Source organism: Schistocerca gregaria, chromosome 4 (genome assembly GCF_023897955.1).
Source record: "Schistocerca gregaria isolate iqSchGreg1 chromosome 4, iqSchGreg1.2, whole genome shotgun sequence".
Taxonomy (NCBI): Eukaryota; Metazoa; Arthropoda; class Insecta; order Orthoptera; family Acrididae; genus Schistocerca; species Schistocerca gregaria.
In genome coordinates this window covers 416817164-416834329 of record NC_064923.1, presented here as the reverse complement: position 1 = coordinate 416834329, position 17166 = coordinate 416817164, and the positions used below count along the sequence as shown (strand labels likewise).

General features: G+C 39.2%; 2 protein-coding genes across 7 annotated transcripts in view; one reads left to right on the top strand and one right to left on the bottom strand.

Annotated features, from left to right (window-relative positions):
- LOC126266860 (uncharacterized) overlaps window positions 1-10458 on the top strand; it is a 32241-nt gene extending 21783 nt beyond the window's left edge. For all 3 annotated transcript variants that reach the window (XM_049971481.1, XM_049971479.1, XM_049971480.1), the window contains 2 exons: window positions 9423-9624; window positions 9702-10458. In XM_049971481.1, the coding sequence (XP_049827438.1) occupies window positions 9423-9624; window positions 9702-9934 (435 nt within the window). In that variant the 3' untranslated portion in view covers window positions 9935-10458. The remainder of the gene's footprint in view (window positions 1-9422; window positions 9625-9701) is intronic.
- The window catches only part of LOC126266859 (mucosa-associated lymphoid tissue lymphoma translocation protein 1 homolog), a 115414-nt gene continuing 108169 nt past the window's right edge, over window positions 9922-17166 (bottom strand). For 3 of the 4 annotated variants that reach the window (XM_049971473.1, XM_049971474.1, XM_049971476.1), the window contains exon 12: window positions 9922-10345. In XM_049971473.1, the coding sequence (XP_049827430.1) occupies window positions 10031-10345 (315 nt within the window). In that variant the 3' untranslated portion in view covers window positions 9922-10030. The remainder of the gene's footprint in view (window positions 10346-17166) is intronic. The other variant, XM_049971475.1, reaches the window with a different exon arrangement.

Below are 17166 nucleotides of genomic sequence, written 5' to 3'. Positions count from 1 at the left end.
GTGTATACCTATCCTTTTTGCCCCCTAAGGTAAGTCTTTCCGCTCCCGGGATTGGAATGACTCCTTACCCTCTCCCTTAAAACCAACATCCTTTCATCTTTCCGTCTCCTTCCCTCTTTCCTGACGAAGCAAACCGCCAGTTGCGAAAGCTCGAATTTTGTGTGTGTGTGTGTGTGTGTGTGTGTGTGTGTGTGTGTGTGTGTGTGTGTGTGTGTGTGTGTGTGTGTGTGTGTGTGTCTATCGACCTGCCAGTGCTTTTGTTTGGTACATCACATCATCTTTGTTTTTAGATATATTTTTCACATGTGGAATGTTTCCCTCTATTATATTCATATCATTAATTTGAACCCTTTATTAACTTAGTTATACTTGTTATAGTCTTTTATATATGTTCCTTGCTGTTAGCACGACAACTTGACTAAGAGTATTAATGTCATTCGTTTACTGTAAATTATCTATCTTCAATCTATGTTTATAATTATCACATACATATGTTCATTTTTGGATGTGCCATGGCATTATGTTTATGTGAAGAAAATATTGACATCTGCTAAACAGATATTAGGCAAGTTTCTGTAATAAATGTCTCATAATTCACATAAATTTATTGCCAAAGTCAAATGATTTATAATATCCTAAATGATGTAGGCTTCTGATGACAGATTAATCTGTTGAAACCAGTAAAGCAAAATTAAAATAATGGTATGACTGAATACTGAATTTTAGTCTGAAATATGTATTATAGTTGCTATAAAAATAACAGCTGTGAATAAAATCAGAAATTTTGGATATTTTGTGTAGTGTCAGGTCTCCTATCCAATTTAACTAAAAGGAGGTTTTAATGTGTTTTTGAGTAGCTGGCAAATGCTATTAGTTCAGTGATCAACCGGCAGCCATTTTACTGCCTTTCACTGTGTTATTCATTTTTTTAACGCGTGGCAATGGTATATTGGAGATTGTATGTGAAAACTTTTTATTGCTGTGGCTTGCCTTTCATTTTAACAGGAGTAACTACTCATTCACCAGTACCACAATCTTGTGAAAGGGTGCTGATGACCACATTGTTTAGTGCCTACCAAATTTAAATCCATCCACCTATCCCAAAACTGTCGTTCCTTGCATTTTGTAATGTTTGGCAGTGTATTTCTAGTGAGCATTAAAACAGAGGTACAGTGTACACAGGTGGATGCAAAGAAGAATGTGCTTACCCAACGAATTTGCTGCTTTTTATGAACAGAATTAAATGTCACCTTGCCTACTGATAAATAAAGATAGTTATTAAGTTGCTAACATTCTGTCAGGGCTCTTCATATATTTTTTGCCACATGTGTAGCAGAAAAATAATGTTACAATATTCAGTATCCTGCATCCCTGTTTACAAAGATGAAAGAATGTGATGTTATTCTACTGGTACAAAACGTGTCGTTATTCTAGTAGTACAAGGTCAAGTGTGAAGAAACCAAGCAGGTGCAGCAATTACTGGGGTCTAAGCAAAACACTGTGGGCCATTTCCTTGCATGCTATAACCTCACAATCAGTGTGACAAGTAGAACACTATTAGATTACATTATTTTTAGGTATTTGCTGTAGTTTGTTGTTAAGAAAGACTTGAGAGGTGACTTATAGTTAGATAGATGCCACAGATTTCCACTGCCACAAAAAAGAGGCAGTGAAGACACCAAGGATAGTATTATATGCAGTACTTTACACAAAACAATGGTTCTTCAGAAGTACACTATATTTATAAAACTGATATAATATGTAACAAAAATTGAAAACAGTGGTGTATATCTGTAACTGTTATTTCTACCAGTGTTAGCACACTTCCATATATCCTTTCTGAAGATCATATTACCACTTAGTTCACACCTGATACACAATCATACTTGCACTAAACCCACAGGACTTGCATTTAGTTCCTGTATTAGGATAATCAAACAATTTGAAGTTAAATGTATGTCTACAGAGATTGACCTGACTCACTTCCAGACTGTTACCAGTCAATGTCAGCCAAGACTCACAATCTCAAAGCACGGCCATTACGTCTCCAACTTAGAGACATAATTGGTGGCTGTGTACCAAGCAATTGACATCAGAACTTACTGGAGGATAAAGACAATGTATTTAACATTAAAGTGACTACCATCAGCCAATTTATGTGCAAGATGATTGAGTTTTTGTCTTTCCGCTGTGTTTCAATATTCTCTTCAAAGGTGCTATGGGAAACTTCCCAAAGGAAGATGAATCAGTGGCACACCATGTGCTCCTCTCCAGCATGTTCCAATCAAGTTTATACTTACGAGTTGCTTGAAAGGAAAAGGGGACGTAAATGTTTGTTGTATGGATAAGCGGAGCTATGCATCTGCGAAGGATACAGTCACTGACTGGTGGTTCAGGGACAGGATCACACATGGAGATTCAAATAAGAAATGATCACAAATACGGTTGCTGAAGTACAGGAATGTCTCTTGGATAAGATTGCCAAACTTGAACCCCAGTACAAATGCACTTGTGATGATTGTGGTATTGTGCCCAAAAAAATGATTTATATGCCTTGTGTGCAGGCATAAAAAACATGTGTATATGAAGTTTTAGAGTATTTAGAGGAGATAAAAAAGGAACATGTTTGTTCCATTGCTAGGGGACCACCAAGGTACAGACGTTGCTGAAAATGCTGTCTGCTTACATTTACAGGCAACTAGCTCTTCTGGAGTGACTTTCGGTGTCTGGCACATCAAACCCTTTGTTTGCCCTGACATAAAAACCCGTAACGGTTAGTAACATCTCTAAAACAATATTCATCACACAGTAGTTTTCACACTGTCTCTGAACAGCACTTGTATCAGAACCTTTATGGACCCCTTGTAGGGAAATGGTTCATATGTGGCATTTAATATAAAAAAAAGTTTTGTTTAGGTGATATGCAACAGTTGTTCAGTAATTGAAGAAACACATTTTTACCGTGTACTGATTTAATGGCACGTGTTCTGAGAGTTAGTATGGAAGCTTTTACTCATTTATAATAGAAGATTTATTTTAAGGGTAAAGATGCATATTTATTTGATAATTTTCTGGCACATCAGTCATTTCATTACCACATACATAGGTAACTTAATTTGTGCAATGTATTGTGGTGTTTGGACTAATTTTGAATAGTTTTTGAAATAGTTTGTTATTTAGGTCTTGTTGCCATGAAATGCAGAAAACCTTTTGGGCTAGTCTTTTTGGTTACCTTGTACATTGTGAAGCACAGCATGATGGGAACAAATTGCATGTAATAACTGTTGGATAAAAAGGCACTAGAGTACAAAATAGAGGGAAGATTGTTAATATCTAGTCTACTTTTCTTACCCTAATATCTTCTTTACTACAAGTACTTTATACGATTACTCTTCTATTTTTATAAATGTTTTTTAATTGGCTTCAAAGGTAAAGTTAAAGAGTATTAATCAGCTTGAGGCAGTGTAAAAGCTCTCCTACAACAATGCTCTGTATTCAGAAGAGAACACTTCCCTTTCCATCTTACTCATGAATTAGAGTGTTTGTTTGGCATTTTGTTTTATGTTGCTATGAATGACTGTTTGATGTAAAGTATTAAGTTAAACACCAGCAGAAAAACATTTAGGAAGCTATTAAATGAAGATCTTGGCATGAGAAAGCTGTGTAGCGTTTCAGAGATAGCTAATGAACGAAAGCAATTTCAAAGTTTCCAATGAATGTGATATGACTAGCTTAGAAACAAGAACAAATATCATTCTGGAATATCACTACAGAGGCCAGCCAAACCACATGACTGAAATGTTTCATCTGCCCAAAGGAAAAAAGATGGTACTAGCATATTTTTTTCTTTAGTAGTTGTTCGTTGTGAAATTTTGAATGGACTTCAAAGAAGTAGGTGTTTGAATTGACTAAATGGGCTGAATAGCCTACTGGAAGAGGTTGAGATAGTTGATACTGCTATTGTATGTGGGTTTAGAGGTTTTGTTGCTTCATTAAGAAAGAGTTAAACTAGTTCTCCAATATTCTTGCATGAGAAAGTAGTTTTATTATGAGTTTTTGCCATAAATTCAATTAAGGAGGCTGTGAACATTGGTTAATGTCTCTGTGCTTCTCCTGGCACATCACTCATATTTCAGTCGATGATCTGTGATAATAGGAGTACTTAGATAATATTGTATAAAGAGATCCAGACACACAGATTACTAACATCATATTATCTCCAATTCAACAAAATTGAAATAACGGGAAATTTCTAACAGGCTTTCATTTTAATGACAATACTTCACTTATTTAAAGCACAAACATACATTCGTAGTGATCTTATACAGAATGCATTGATTGAATATTGTGGTAATGGTAATGTCAAGAGGGAAATCAAAAACAAAATGATAGGCAGCTACTCAGTGCAACTAATAGAATAGGACAGGACAGAGAGAGAGAGAGAGAGAGAGAGAGAGAGAGAGAGAGAGAGAGAGAGAGAGAGAGAGAAGGGGGGGGGGGCAAGGGTGAGGGAGGGGGTAACTACATTGTAGCTGATGGATGAGATGACCCTACCATTAACACCATAGTAAATGCCTGTTACTTCACTGCCATGATGGAAATAGGTTTGGAAAAGTTTTTGCTCTTAAGTTTCCTGTACAAGGAATTTTCTGCATGATACAGAACTGGGAGCAGAAGTAACATAGATATGGACTCAGATGTTGGGTAACAGAATATTACTTTGTGTGATGAGGGAAGGATTATGGGTAGAATATCCCTCATCACACAGCAAGAAAAAACGTAATTGAAGCTGCAGTCAATTTAAAAAAAAAAAAAAAACCCTAGATATTGGGTGTATTGCTTCAGAGCACAACACGCTTGTAGGTGTTATATGGAGAAATGGTGTGGGAAATTCAAATCTCAGCTACATGGGCAGTTTGCTGTGTGCCTGGCAAGCTTTTGCATTATTCATGGATGGTAATATTATAAAGGGGAGGATGATTTTCATGTGGAGTGGATGACAGTTGTTGGTAGTTGCTATATTTTGTATGGATAAAAGTTATTACGGTGCGATTTGAGAGCAATATCAAGCATGAAAGCTGTTTGAAGGAGGACTGAGTGAAATGGATTTCAGAGTAGGGGATAAGATTCTATAGGAAAGAGCACAAGCATTTTTGATCATGAGGATGTCATTAATGAGTCTGAAGCAGACAACTGGTTTAAGATGTTGAATGAAAAGAAAGTTCCCATAAATAGATAGGCACAGAATGGTGCCGTGCAAATACTTATGCCAATCATGTGTATTTGATTCCAGATTACTTTCAAAGGATGAATGATGGTGAATTGTTAGTGTAAAGATGGTACTGTGAAAGAGTTCCATGAGTTTTTAGGTCTAGTGGATGTTAATGTTACAGAGATTTAGCACCCACAGTGGTAAACAAGAAATCTGATGGTAGTGGGACAAGAATTGTAAAAATTTGGTAGTCGAAATGAATAGTATTGTAGAAGTAGGAAGAGGCTACAGACAGTTAGTTGAAGCTGCTAAATGAATCCAGGGGTTATTTTTTCACTAGCACTGTAAATAGCTACATGGGGAAAGACCATTAGAAAGATGCTAGTGAAGTTTGGTTTTGGGAGCTTGGCGTAAAGGCAAACGGTTAGGAGTTGCAAGTGTCAAAAGAATAATTTTGTTTTAGTTGGACTTAATATATTCTGAAGGTCAGTATTGGTTTCAAATTCATAACTAGCTGTGATATTGGACTCACTGTAAAGGGATTTAAGGATGGCATGTGATGAAAGCTTGAAGGTCAGGAATACATAGAATTTACCACAGTGTGTCTGAGAGAAAGTGAAGGGCGCAACACAGTAGGAGGGACCTTGGAACTATGAGAGACATTTTCAACTGTATGCTTTGATTTAGTGGAAGCCTATGAAGTGGGGCAACAAGGAAATGCTTTCACTGAAGGAAGTAAAGAAATCCTTTACAAGTAATCATACTTAAACCTAGCTTCAACACTGCCAGTGAATCAACTTATGGGCTGAGATTTCTGTTTGAGCTAGATTATTGGAAGGTAGGCTAAAGACAAATGTCGGGAGGCTGTTTAGGAGCATTGCGTTTTATTGAAGTGGAAGAAAATGGCAACACTGGAGGTAGTATGTCAGCAAGGTAGGTCTTAAGAGCTATGTTATTGAGGGGTGGGGACGGGCAGGATTAAAGGAAGTAAATTGTTCCTTGATGGCTATTGGTATCCCATAGTAAGATTAAAACCCAAGTACATACAATACAACTTGGTCAGACCTGTGTAGGCTCTTACTAGTCAGGAAAGGGGACAGTGGCAGTAGTGGATGTTCTGTTAAAAGTAGCTACCACAATTAAGGAAGTGCTGTTCAACTGCTGATCTGACCAAGGAAAGCGATTACCTGAAAAAACAGTGTTACATTTCCAATCTTCTCACTATATGACAATTCAATTTCCTGGACAATAGTAGAAATGATATCATGTAACAATTTAAGCTACTGTTAAATTTACTCTTTATTGTGTGACCAGTTGCAGTTGAAGACCATTATCCAGCATACAATTTTGTTAACAGCAATAGTTACAAGCACAGTGTCAAAAAATAATATTTGTAATAATATTTACTCGTGTGGAGGTAGATGCATGGGTTTGCTGTTAACAAAAATTTGTGCTGGGTAATGGCCTTTGGCCGAAATCAGTCACATAATAAATAATAAATTGAGTAGCAGCTTCAGGTATTACATCATTGGTGGTTCATGCAAAACTCTAACAATGTGCTACAATGTGATGGTCTAAGCCTTTTGACATAAAAGGGTAGTAATTGTAACTAAATCAAATATACTTATTTTGTATATAGAAGTTGAACTGTTTAAATATATTTAAATTTTGTGATTTATAATTTAACATTGCAAGGAATGACATAATAACTTAAAAAGAAAGGTTGGTGGCAGCAGGAATCTGAACCGAACCAATCAATTGGCAGTCAGTGTACTTGACCACTCGACCATGATGCTGTTACGACAACTGCTCCTAAAAGATTCCTAATACTTTTGCTTGCACAATGTGATACACTCAGTTTCAAACAAAAACAGTGACCTGGTGCTGTGAACAACACAGCACTTGTGCTGGAAAGGATGGCATCACATCAGAGCATGCACAGTCGAAAACACAACTGCATCCCTATTCAGAGTTGATCATAAGGAGACTGACCATCATTTCAGTACTTAACACTGGTTTGTAGTTATCACAGAGGAAGCACTACAAAACATGTTCCCATCCATTTTATTTGCATGCCCGCTAACATTCGAAGAGAAATGGCACAATCCTAGTGCCATATTTACAGTTTACTGTGGCACGTGATAACTGGCTGCCAGTATATTACATGATGTCATTTCTGTAATTTATAAAAGTTATGGTACACAATCTTCAAAAATTAGTTTGCTGAAACAGTTCATGGGGGTGAACATTCTGTTAAAGAATAAAATTATGTACTTTCTGCCCAGGAAATGTTCACTAATTTTTGTAGTCTTTCCTCTGTATAATAATATAGTTAAGTATTCAATAAGCAATGCAACACATTGTTTTTTTGCAGCCAATTTCAGTCGAAAGAAAAAATAAAAAAATGCAGAATTTGTTGTGGGCCATCATGGAATATTCCTGCTTTAGCCCCTACATACTCATGAGGTTCTGATAGGTGGTGGTGCTATACATAGCCTTCAAAATGGAATTTGTAATGGAGAGCTGTAATTGAGTTTCTTTCGGCAAAAAACCAGTGCAAAAACAAACATCTTACTGCACAACTGGACATCTCTATTCGCAGTGCTGACACAGTCGTCCACCACAGTTGGGGTACTCGAAGGTGTATGTCCACTGGGTTCCTCACCACCGAACACAAGAGCAACAATGGACCATCTCTGCAGAATTTCTTGCAGGTTAAGAGACTAATTGTGACAATTTTTTGTTGGGAATCGCAGATGATGATACGTGGGTCCATCACTTCGAGCCAGAAACAAAACTGCAATCCATGGAGTAGTGCCAAAGAAAAAGTTCAAAGCCGCACCCTCAATTGGTAAAGTTATGGTGGTGGTCTTCTGGGACTATGAAGGGGTTATTCTGTTTGATGTCCTCCATCATTGTGCAATGAATGATCGTCTCCTGAAGTGTATTTTTCTACCCTCAGGAAATTGAAGAAATGACATCAGTGTGTTTGTCATCACCAAAAAAATGCAAACGAAATTCTCCTTCTCCATGATAATACAAGGTCTCTCACAAATCTGTGCACTTGAGAGCAGCTCATGAAACGTCATTTGACTATTCTTCCTCATCTTCCCTACAACCCGGATCTAGCACCTTCCGACTTTCATATGTTCAGTTCAATGAACAATTCACTCTGTAAGAAGCAGTATGTGGGTGATGGGAAGGTTATTGGTAAAGCAAGACGTTGACTTAAACGTCAACCAGTAGAGGTACAAAGTGGGCATCCCTGCATGTTGGAATTCTGAACAAAACCCACCTGCTTTTAGAAAAAGTGTTGCATTACTTATTGAATGCCCCCTCGAATTATTTTTGTGCGCTATATGGTACAGTGCTTCAATCATCACCAGGTACTCTTACTTGTTCATGGTATAAATATGTTCACAAGATAACATAGTCCTACAATACTGACATTACCTGAGGTTTAACAAAAATTTGTTTTTTAAGTACGTATTCTAAAATATCTGTCTAGATTTCATAAGACAAATGACTGTCTGTAAGTAATTGTATAGGTATTCCGCAGAATATTTACAAATGGTTGCACACTGTAATATGAAACAATGACATAGTACATCACAGAATTGTATTCTTGGCATCTGCGATAAAGCAGATGCAGTTCTGTATGTTTGCTGCTCAGAAGCAGCAGTTGTGACATCAGAAGCTGCCTGTAGATCAACAAATGACGATACAGGAGGGTATGTTAATTATTATGAGCTAAAATGACATGACACATGTTCTCTCCTAAATTATCTCCTTTAGTCTGTGTGGTATCACTAAACTTGGTTTCTCCATGGAAAGTGCAATGAAGCAGGTTTAAATTCTGTGAATGGTGGAAAGCACATAAAATAAGTATATTCACTTTGCACTGAATATTAATACAATTCGGAAAGTGTTCAAATATATTTGTAAAGGGGTCAATAATTGTAATTCATAATCAGGCTTCCCCAGAAAATTCTGTGGCCCTGAGAGAATTTTTATTTATGAAAGCCACACCTTAAACTTTTTTTTTACATTGTATAATGTCAGGACAGTTGTTATAAGCAAATGAGTTGTTTGGAAACCGTTATTTTCCTTTAATTACATGGAATAGCTCTAACTATTTATTTCCTAACTGTATTTCTTTATTACATAACTATAATAAACAATGACAAAACTTTCTTTTTTTCAATCTCAGGCAGTTGAAACAGTGTCAGCTTATTTGCCAAAAGGTGATTTTGAAAATCTGGAGGGCTTGGTGCACGAGGACACTATAAAAGAACTGAAAAAAAATATTACCTCGTTTTCACTGAAACATCGACAAGAGTTGGCAGTCAACAAGGAGGATATATACTTTTCATTCCCATATCAGATTGGTGTAATGTTCAGTGATGATGATGGTAAGTATGTGTTATATTAACTTGCAGGACTACGCACTAGTGATATCTTGCTAGGCAAAGTCTTTTGTTTGTTACAGAAAACCAAAAGAGATTTGTGGAAATAACAATGGTGTACCATGTTCTCCGTGGCCTTCAAGAATTGAAAGAACAAGGCATAGTACCTCCAATGAACATGGGACTGTTACCTGAATACAGAGATAAAATGTTTATTTGCAATTACCGTTTTATTAGAGAGTTTACTAAAGGTGTTGAGTGTCAGTGGGTTATAAATGTATTGAATCATTTTAAACTAGCAGATTATACTTCGTAAAGAAAATTGTATTTGATAAGTATAAATGACAGAAATCATTTTGAGAACTTTTTTATGAAACATATATACACAAGGTTTTTTTTTTTCTTTATCACCTTAAAGCCTGTACTGTTGCTCCAGTTCAGCTTCATGTGGATCATACCAAAGCCCAGCTGGAACAATTAAAGGAGTGCCCAAGTCTAACACTGCAGAGTTAAGTAATTTTCTTGTAGTACGATCGTAGAATGTTATACCAAGCGAGATAGGCCCCTGTAACAGGAAAAGGGAAAGACTGAAAATACTCATGAGGACCTTTGTATACAAATGGCGATGTACTTGAAGACAATAATGTACCTTCACTTTCTGAAGTCCTGCAATTGTAAGTATGTAGGATCCATTTTCTTCTTTCACGAATCGCTGAACTCCCTCAAACTGCACATAAAACAGCAGTAATGGTTTCGGTTTTAAATATGTTTTGTATGTGTCACTTAATAATCATTTCCTAAAATCTGTTTTGAATAAATTAACTTTTTATTAAAAGTTCAGGACTGCGTTGTTCTTATCTGAACCTTTTACCTTGTCTGACACTGGAAAAATATAACAAGATTTCTCTTTATTTATGAAAGACCTTAGCAGTATGCAGAGGTGAATAAAATATTAAATGTTTCATGCAATGTCGTGGTGAAGAATTTCATTGTTTTAAAACTACTGAGCCTCTCAAAATATTTGGTATAGTAGTAACATTTACATTATTGAAATATCAAGACTTTAAAGTAGAAAGTTGTGTGTAATTATGTGCTCTTGAATAAAAATTTACCCCTATAAAGCAAATATGGTATGGTAAGTTCTGGCAGAATGTAAATAATTTAGCAGTATAGGTAGCAACTCATAAAACAGTAGAAGGAATGAGTTGTTAACAGGCACACAAACAAGACTAGAAACTTTGGTACCACTCAGCCTCTGCTGCCCCCCCTCCCCTCCAGCTACATTTGGCTTTAAAAAAATCGCAAAAGCTAGCCAAGTTTTCAGTCTTGTCTCTGAGGCTGTTGAGTGACCCAGTGCCTCTGCTATTTGGTTAGTTGTTCCTGTAATCATAAAATATGTACTTTCATAAATTAATTTATTTATAACACTGTGTTTAGAAAGAAAGTGATGGAAAGTACATGCACAGAATTTTTCAAAAACCATCTATCTTCCCACACACAAATATAGCTCGTAGTATGTACAATAATCTTATTTTGAGATTGTCAGGGAGCAGTTTTCTGCGTTGTATAATAAATTTTGTAATAGTGTAATCTGTACAGTGCTATCTTGAATTCACTACTCAGTTTTGTCTTTACTCTAAGCTTTTCCAGTCAGTGGTGTGCCTATCAGAGAACACACTACACACTGTTTTTCTTTCCCAACTACTTGTCTCAATTATTTTCTTAAGAAAATGCTTTCCTGTTCATAATGTGGAGAATCTTCGTATGCCATGTAGTACTTAAAGATCTGTGTTCTCAGCAAGATTTCTTCAGATGATTACCATAAGTCATGCCGGAGTTCTCTTTCATGTGAATCTAACATTGATGGTAAACTTCCTTCACCACTTCAGGCTGATGCTCAGCTGCCGGTCACACGATTCAAACCCCAAATTACGATATTGTCTACAACAGAGGGTGATTTTCACTTGTTACTGTCTCCTCTAAAGGTAAAGGTGATCGTCTCAGAAGTATGCCTTGTCATTATCGTATGGATATTCCTTTTGTCTCTCCAACACATTGGCAAGCCATTTCCTTTATGCCTAAAATTTTGTTAACCTAGTTGAAATTAAGGATTTTTTTATTGTGAAAGGTCATCCCAGTTGGATTTTCTTGCAGTTTTGGTTATATGAGTAGTGTTGGCAGCTTCTGAAGCAGGACTGAGATTGGTTTAAAATATACCTGTAAACATAGTGTAACTCTTCCTCAGAAATAACTGCGTGCAATTTCTTCAACAAACCAAGAATTCCAAACCTAACCTTTGTCTGACTGTAATAATGTTTATAGTTTTATATATACTGTTTATTCGGTTCTTCATGGCATAAATTTTCTTAAACATGATCAAGGAGTTAGATGTCATATATATACACGTTGAAAATTCACACACACACACACACACACACACACACACACACATAGGCAATGCAGCTGAAGCCAGGATATAACCAGCAGCAGCAGTGCATCATGGAAGACGCAACTGGGTGGGAGTAAGGAGGGAGAGGGATGGCAGGATAGTGTATAGGGACGGCGAAGTGCTGGGATAGGGTAGCTAGGTGCAGTCGGGAGACTAGACAGAGGGCGGAGGAGAGGGAGGGGGTAGTGAAAAAGAAGTAAAAAGACTGGATGTGTTGGTGGAATAGAGGGCTGTGTAGTGCAGGAATGGGAACAAGGTAGGGGCTGGATGGGTGAGGACAATGACTAATGAAAGTTGAGGACAGGAGGGTTACGGGAACATAGGATATATTACAGGGAGAATTCCCACCTATGCAATTCAGAAAAGCTAGTGTTGGTGGGAAGGATGCATATGACACAAACTGTGAAGCAGTCATTTGAATGAAGGACGTCATGGTTATCAGGGTGGTGCAGTTGTTTCTTGACCACAGTTTGTTGGTGACCATTCATGTGGACAGACAGCTTAGTGGTTGTCAATCCCACATAGAATGGCAGCACAGTGTTTGCAGCTTAGCTTTTACTTCACATGACTGGTTTCACAAGTAGCCTTGTCTTTGATGGGATAAGTGATGTCTGTGATCGGACTGGAGAAGGTGGTGGTGGGTGGATGTATGGGAGAGGTCTTGCATCTAGGTCTATTACAGTGATAAAAGCCATGAGGTAAGGGGTTGAACACGGGTTGAGTAGAAATGGATGAGGATATTGTGTAGGTTCAGTGGACGGTGGAATACCACTGTGGGAAGGGTGGGAAAGGATACTGGGCAGGACACTTCTCATTTCAGGGCACGACGAGATGTAGTCGAAACCCTAGGGAGAATGTAATTCAGTTGCTCCAGTCCTAGATGGTACTGAGTTACAAGGTGATGCCCCTCTCTGGCCAGAACGGTGAGACTTTCGGAAGTGGTGGGTGACTGGAAAGATAAGGCACGTGAGATTTGTTTTTGCACAAGGTTGGGAGGGCAATTATGGCCTGTAAAGGCCTCAGTGAGACCCTTTGTATATTTTGGGAAGAGGCTGCTTGTCAATGCAGATGCGACACCTGTGAGTGGCTATGCTGTATGGAAGGGACTTCTTGGTGTGAAACGCATTATTGCTGGTGGTTAGTAGGTCTGATATGGACAGAGGTACTGATATAGCCATCTTTGAGGCGGAGGTCAACCATCTAGGAAGGTGGCTTGTTGTGCTGAGTAGGACGAGGTGAAATGAATGGGGGAGATGATGTTGAGGTTCTGGAGGAATGTGGATAGGATGTCTTCACTTGTGACCCGGACTGCAAGGATGTCATCAATGAATGTGAACCAGGTGAGAGGGTGGGGACTCTGGGTGTTTAGGACGGATTCCTCTAGATGGTCCATGAATAGGTTGGCATTGAATACCCATAGCCATACCCCAGATTTGTTTGTAGGTAATGTCTTCGAAGGAGAATTAATTGTGGATGAGAATACAGTTGGTCATGGTGACTAGGAAGGAGGTTGTTGGTTTGGAATCCGTCAGGTGTTGTATTTTCATGTGTTATTTCCTGCACCTCTCCGGTCGCAGACGATCTTGTATCTCATCCTACCAACCCCTCCCCACCCCTTACTCCTTCATTCTATCCCAGTTCACACCTAATAATTTCACCTCATCCACTCACATCTGCAGTCCCCTTCTTCACACCTATTCACCCTCAGGCAGGCAACTCACAGTAAAACATTTTTTCTTTAATCTCACTGTGACTTCCCCACCAGTCTCAGTGGGTTTTGCCTTTCACTATCATCGTACTCTCTCAGATTTCATCTTGTTCATCCTTTCTGTGATTTTCTTCCACTATTTGGGTGTATTTTTGCGAATTTTTTGGGATGTAATTCTATGTTATTTATGTATTTTTTCACTTTTTCCACCACCATGGATCCTTGCTCCTTCCATTTGTGTCAATACAGCAAAGTTTCCTTATTCCTAGCCAGAACAGAGTCCCATATACTATTCCTGCATTGTTGCTTGGCTCATGGAACCTCCACTAATGACCTTACCATCACGTTCCACAATGATTTCCATCTGTTCAGATTCTGCCAATCCTTAGCCCTCAGTAACATAGTCCTGCAAAACCACATCAATAAAACCCAAACCACCTTGCAATACCTTCTTTCCATCCGTAAAATTCTCCTCCTATGCAATGTCAAATTCCTGGAATCCACAACAAACATTGGAACATTTGCCCACCAGGAACTAGAGCAACATGCACAATGCTACCTCAAAAAACTCTCCACTCTGCTCACTTCCCACTCATACCTTGGAGTACCACTGTCCACACCTCCCCCATGCCCCCTCATAGCTGATAAACTCTGTCTCTCAGACCTACTACATTTACCCCACACTTAAAAACTCGTTCCCACGACAACACAGAACCTAAACAGACCTGAAACAGTCATGAACCCTTCCTGCAAAAGCCTTAGCCCTGGCAAAAATATCAGTCCTTTCCAAAGGCCTCATCTTTTGCCCACTCCCAAATTCAATCAGGCAGAACTTGTTAAGACCGTCTTTCCTTCTCCCAATCCCTACAGTGGAAACATTTTTTGCCACCAACAATACCTACCAGACTCAACCAAAAACCAATGTTGAACCCCAACCTGCCTTACTTCACTCATCCATCCATCCATGACCCACCCCCACTGTCCCCAAATCATCCCTCTTAACTTTACAGAATTTCTTAACCTTGAACCTTCCCTCAACATGTGAAGTAACCTTACATCCGCAGAAAGAACTGCAGTCCACCATCTTAAAACTGATCCTGACCTTATAATCCTACCTGCGGAAAAGGGCTCCACCACCGTAGTTTTGAACTGCAGGGATTACCTGGCAGAATGACTCCGCCAGCTGTCATATACATCCACCTATAAACCTTGTGACCCCATTCTAGAAGTCTAGCAGGATCTCCAGTCTCTCCCCCGGAGTTCATCTTTGTCCTCATCCCTACCACTCCCCACACTCCTATCTTCTGCATGCTTCCTAAAGTCCATAAACCAAACCAAACAGGAGACCCCATTATGGCTGGTTACTGTGTCCCCATTGAGAGAATCTCTGCTCTTATAGACCAACACCTTCAGCCTATTACCCACAACCTACCTCCTCTAAAAAGATACCAACCATTTCGTCCATAGACTCGCCACAGTTCCTGTTCCCCATGGTGCCTTGCTCATCACTATTAATGCCACTTCCCTTTCACACTAACATCCCTAATACCCTTGGCCTTACTGCTATTGAACACTGCCTTTCCCAATGCCCAATGGATTCCAAACCAACACCTTCCTTCCTAGTCACCACGACCAACTATACCCTTACCCACAATTACTTCTCCTTTGAAGGCATTACATACAAATAAATCTGGGACACGGCTATGGGCGTCCTATGCCAACCTAATTGTGGGCCATCTAGAGGAATCCTCCTTAAATACCCAGGATCCTAATCCTCTCACCTAGTTCAGATTCACTGATGACATCTTTGCAATCTGGATCAAGGGTGAAGACACTCTATCTACATTCTCCCAGAACCTCAACACCTTCTCCCCCATTTACTTCACCAGCCAACAAGCCACCTTCCTAGATGTTGACCTCCACCTCCAAGATGGCTTCATCAGTACCTCTGTCCACTTCAGACCTACTAACCACCAGCTTTACTGCCACCTGTGGCCACCGCATGTGCCGTGATGAGCAGTTCCTCTCAAAATGTATTGTGGGTCTCATTGAGGCCTTTATAAATAGACAGTAATTGTCCTTCGAACCTTGTACAAAAATAAATCTCCTGTGTCTTATCTTTTCAGTCGCCCACCACGTCCCAAAGTATCTCCATCGGCCACAAAGCATTACCCTCATAATTCAGTACCACTCAGGATTGGAGCAACTGAATTACATTCTCCACCAGGGTTTTGACTACCTCTCATTGTGCCCTGAAATGAGAAAAATCCTGCTCACCCCTCCCACAGTGGTATTCTGCCGTCCACCGAATCTACACAATATACTCATCCATCCTCTACACAACTACTGCTCCCAACAATATTAACTCATGGCTCATACCCCTGTAATAGACCTAGATGCAAGACCTGTCCCACCAATCCTCCTACCACCAGCTACTCCAGTCTGGCCACAAACATCACCTATCCCATCAATGGCAGGGCTATGAAACCACTGTGCTGCATTCTATGTGGGCATGACAACCATCAAGCTGTCTGTCCACATGAACTGTGGCCAAGAAACAACTGGACAACCCTGTTGCTGAACACACTATTCTTCATTTCAATGACTGCTTCACAGCCTGTTTCATGTGTATCCTTCCCACCAACATTAACTTTTCTGAAATGCACAGGTGAGAACTCTCCCTGCAATATATCACATGTTTCCATAACTCACCTGGCCTCAACCTATCTAGCCCCTACCTTGTTCCCATTCCAGCATTACAAAGCTCTCTAGTTCACCCTCAGTGTAACCTTCAGACTCCTTACTCCCCCCAGTTGCCACTCCCATTATGCACTGTTGCTGCTGGTAGTTTGTGGTCATGTGCATGTTATTTGCCTGTGTGTGTTTGTGTGTCAAAGGCCTTGTTGACCAAATACTATTTTGTGACAGGTTTTTGGTGTGCCTATCTGTCGGCAACTCCACTATATGGCGAGTAGTAACTACTGTTCTCGTAATATTGGGTCATTTTGTTTAATGGGACATAGCTAATTCACTCTCTAGTTGTTTTCTAGTGAATTGTCATTTGAAGGAGAGGCTGAAACCTGTCACGTCTCAATGTTTGAACAGAAACTGTGTGATAGGACACAATGCTGTGTTCTCGAATATGTCTTGCACTGACATAACTCCCTCATTTCAGCAATATTTCAGTTATAACAGGTGCTTCCCCCCCCCCACACACAAAGGTGCAGAGCTTGTTGTTAAACAGCTGTTCCCCATCCCTTTCATTTGTATATTCTCCTCATGCACATTATTTGTGCCATGTGAATCATCCTACTCTAAGGTTATGATGCAACAACCTTAATGATGTAGCTGTGTGTATAAACAGAGAGGGGGGGAGAAACCCTGATTTCCT